Source organism: Nicotiana attenuata, chromosome 2, assembly GCF_001879085.1.
Source record: "Nicotiana attenuata strain UT chromosome 2, NIATTr2, whole genome shotgun sequence".
NCBI classification, from domain to species: Eukaryota; Viridiplantae; Streptophyta; class Magnoliopsida; order Solanales; family Solanaceae; genus Nicotiana; species Nicotiana attenuata.
In genome coordinates this window covers 45,642,287-45,646,077 of record NC_031990.1, presented here as the reverse complement: position 1 = coordinate 45,646,077, position 3,791 = coordinate 45,642,287, and the positions used below count along the sequence as shown (strand labels likewise).

Here is a 3,791-nt window from a genome sequence, read left to right as displayed (position 1 = left end):
TACCTTCGGAGACAAGAGGGGTTGCTTTGATGATAAGCAACCTCCACTTCCAACCAAGAGGTTGTGAGTTCGAGTTTTTCCAAGAGCAAGGTGGGAAGTTCTTGGAGGGAAGGATGCCAAGGGTCTATTTGGAAACAGCCTCTCTACCCCAGGGTAGGGGTAAGGTCTGCGTACACACTACCCTCTCCAGACCCCACTAAGTGGGATTATAGTGGGTTGTTGTTTTAAACTTTATACCTTCGTAAGAGATGAGCACAAACTTTATACCTTCGCAAGATAGATGTATACATACACACTACTCTTTTCGGACTCCTCCAATAATAAATTATAAATCTGAATCAACCACTCCACTACCCAAAGACCAACAAATTCCTATCCGAATGTGCCTAATGCACTGTTGATATTCATGATAGATTTCATCTTTAAAGTTAACTCATTATATCTTCAAAATTATATATTTGATAAAAATTAAATACGTATTTTTTTCATAATATTAAAAAAGATATTGAGATGTAGTTGTGACACACACATAGGGTGTTTGTGTGTGTATCTGTGGGGAGTAGCATGAGACTGAATCCCAAAATCACCGGATTTGTTTGTTGGATTATGTTTTGTTCTTCTCTCTCTCTTTTTTTCTAATTTTGTCTTAGGAAATTGAAAAAGTGCATAGCAGTAAGCACCAAATATGTGGGAGCTAAAAGACCCAGCCATCAAACTCTTTGGTAAAACCATTCAGTTGCCGGATATTCAAGATGATTCTTCGCCTGAGGAGACCAACGAAGAAGAAGAAGTACAAACTCACAAGGTATGGATTGCAGCTTTTTGCATTTAGAATGGAAGACTGTTGTTGACTTTCCATTTGACTCAGCTTCAGCTTATCCAGGACCATTTACGTTAGGGTTTTGAACGAGAGAGAAATTTATACTCTACTTCTTTCAATTGATTTTGAATAAATCCTTTAAAGGAAAGACCGTAGCTTTCAGTTTTTGTTGAAATTTGTCGATTTATATATTAGGTATTAAATTTATTTGGGGTTCCTTCGTGTTTTCAATTTTCAGCTCCTTATCTCCTTGAATGCTTAGTTTTTCTAATGGAAAGTTATTAAGTAGTTTTACAATGGATTTAACTTATATCTACTGGAAATGTAATACAATTTTTTTTTTCTTTTCTTTTTTTTTAAAGATCAGTGCAATTTAACATGCTATAGAAGGTTACTTGTCTATTTTTTAGGTTACTTAATTCCAATTATTATAACTCTAATGATCTTTTAAATTGCTTGATAGTGTAAAAATTATTAGGGTATAGAAGTTGAACCCTTTTACAATTGTTTGCAGAGTCATTAGAGTTCAAGTTAATTCCATCAATCAAGCCATCATGGTTCAACATTTTTCACATCTCTATATCTAAGATTTGTTTTACTTTCCTATGTTTGATTCCTATAATAAGCAATCTATTAGCGTGAAAAGATGGTTTAATTTTAGACTTGCTAAATGGGAAAAGTTTTAAGTTTTGACTAGCCAACTGAGAACCTTTTTTTTCATACCTTTTATTTGTTTAATGGTATGAACACTCTACTTCCAAGCTCAGAGAGAACAGATACTTAAATTTGTTAGTCACTCGTGTACTTAGTCCCCCCTGGTTACTTTCCTCAATATATAACTTACTATAGCTTCTTGTTTAACCTTTGGCCTCAACATTTCTCTCGACAACTTTTCATGCTTCTTAACGATGAAGAATCTTGGTTGTTCCTTTTCTTTTGAGATCTCCTAAGTTTCCAATAATTTCAATAGAAGAGTTTACCGATTCAATTTACTCTGTGAAAATGCATCACTCATACAGGATGACTTTGGAGGAAACCTGGATGATGATAAGGATGAGATGGGAACTTTGACTGGCAAGGAGTTACAGGATCAGAATTCAGATCCATCGAGAAGTGATACTATAGAGGGGCCACCTGTTGATAACGACTGTTCAACAAGACCTTCAAAAAGTGAAGAAGAGCAGGGCGAAGCAAGTAATTCGCAAGAGAAAATCATCAAAAGGCCAGATAAGATACTTCCATGTCCCCGGTGTAACAGCATGGAAACCAAATTTTGTTATTTCAACAATTACAATGTGAGCCAGCCTAGACACTTCTGCAAGAATTGCCAGAGATATTGGACAGCTGGTGGGACCATGAGGAATGTGCCTGTAGGTGCTGGTCGTCGCAAAAACAAGAACTCAATTTCACATTACCGACAAATATCTGTCCCTGAAACACTTCCCAATGCACAAACAGGTTATCCAAACGGAATCCAGCAACCTATTCTTGCATTTGGCTCCCATAAGCCACTCTGTGAATCAATGGCTTCAGTTTTGAACATTGCTGACAAAACAATGCATAATCGTCCACCAAATGGGTTCCATAAACCAGAACAGTCCGGGGTTCAAGTTAGTTACGGAGCTGGAGATAATGGAGATGACCATTCCAGAAGATCTTCAGTCTCTGCCGCAAATTCAGAGGATGAAGTTAACAAAATCGGACCTGACCTGCTAAGGAAGAACTGCCCTAGCTTTCCGCCTTACTTGGCTTGCTATCCTAGGGCTGCTTGGCCATATCCGTGCAGTTCTGTCCATTGGACCTCTGCAGTGCCTCCTCCTGGTTATTGCCCTCCTGTCTTTCCTATGCCGTTTTACCCAACAGCTGCTTATTGGGGTTATAATGTAGCAGGTTCTTGGAATGTCCCTTTGGTGTCCCCACCTACTGCTTCCCTAACCCAAACACCTCCAACATCTGGTCCTAGTTCTCCATTGGGGAAACACTCAAGGGATGAAAACATACTAAAACCGCTGAACAGCAAGGAAGAGCCTCCAAAAGAGAGTAATCATGAGAAGTGCCTCTGGGTTCCAAAAACTTTGCGGATTGATGATCCAGGAGAGGCTGCAAAGAGTTCTATATGGGCGACATTGGGAATAAAACATGATAGTGTTGATTCAGTTGGTGGAAGTCCTTTCAGTGCTTTTCAGTCGAAGAATGACGGAAACAATAGTGTTTTAGAAACCTCTACTGTATTACAAGCAAATCCAGCAGCATTGTCTCGCTCACTAAATTTCAATGAGGGCTTATAAGCAGTTGTAGAGTCATTGAGAATTTCAAATATCAGAAAATGATAGCAAGGCCATGCAACAACTTTTCAGCTCAGTAACTCTTATCTACTGTTACCTGTCACGGCATATTTTGGTTAGAGCCAGTTCTTCACGCAGTAGTGTTGGCGAAAGTGTAGGGTAGATTCCTTTCAAATCGGAGTAGATGAATCTCTAGCAGCTAATTTCTCCTTTTTGTGGAAAAAAGAAAGGCACTTTTTGGTTGATAGTGTTTTGTTTTTTCTCTTTTTCATTTTTTCCCCACTTTGTTAGTTGATGTACATACTTGTATTTGAGAAAGTGAGAGGTAAACTAGGCTGTTTGTGTACTAAATTGACCATGTGATGAATAAGTTGAAGGTAAAATTAAATGTTCTATTATTTGCTTTATCATTTGTTGTGAACGTTACTATTAATGCTCTATTATGAATTCACTGTCCTATGTATTTCCTGCGGTTGCTTTAATGAGTTATTTTAGCTCATCTCTAAGAGATGTATCTTTGCTTATTTGAAGAACCTTACCTTGCAATTCTTCCTATAGGTGTCAGCCTTTCATGATTGTAAATTGAAGGGTAATGCATAATTTTAACTCTGTATGGTGCTTATTATACTATCTTTTCAGAGGAAGGCATAAAGGAGTTAATTCCATCCATAGCAGTAATGTATTAA

At 37.7% G+C, this 3,791-nt stretch overlaps 1 protein-coding gene across 1 annotated transcript; it reads left to right on the top strand.

Moving 5' to 3' along the window:
* LOC109208768 (cyclic dof factor 3-like) lies at positions 341-3,512 on the top strand. The gene is made up of 2 exons (XM_019371927.1): positions 341-805; positions 1,840-3,512. The coding sequence occupies exons 1-2, from the start codon at positions 686-688 to the stop codon at positions 3,106-3,108; spliced, it is 1,389 nt and encodes a 462-aa protein (XP_019227472.1). The 5' UTR covers positions 341-685; the 3' UTR covers positions 3,109-3,512.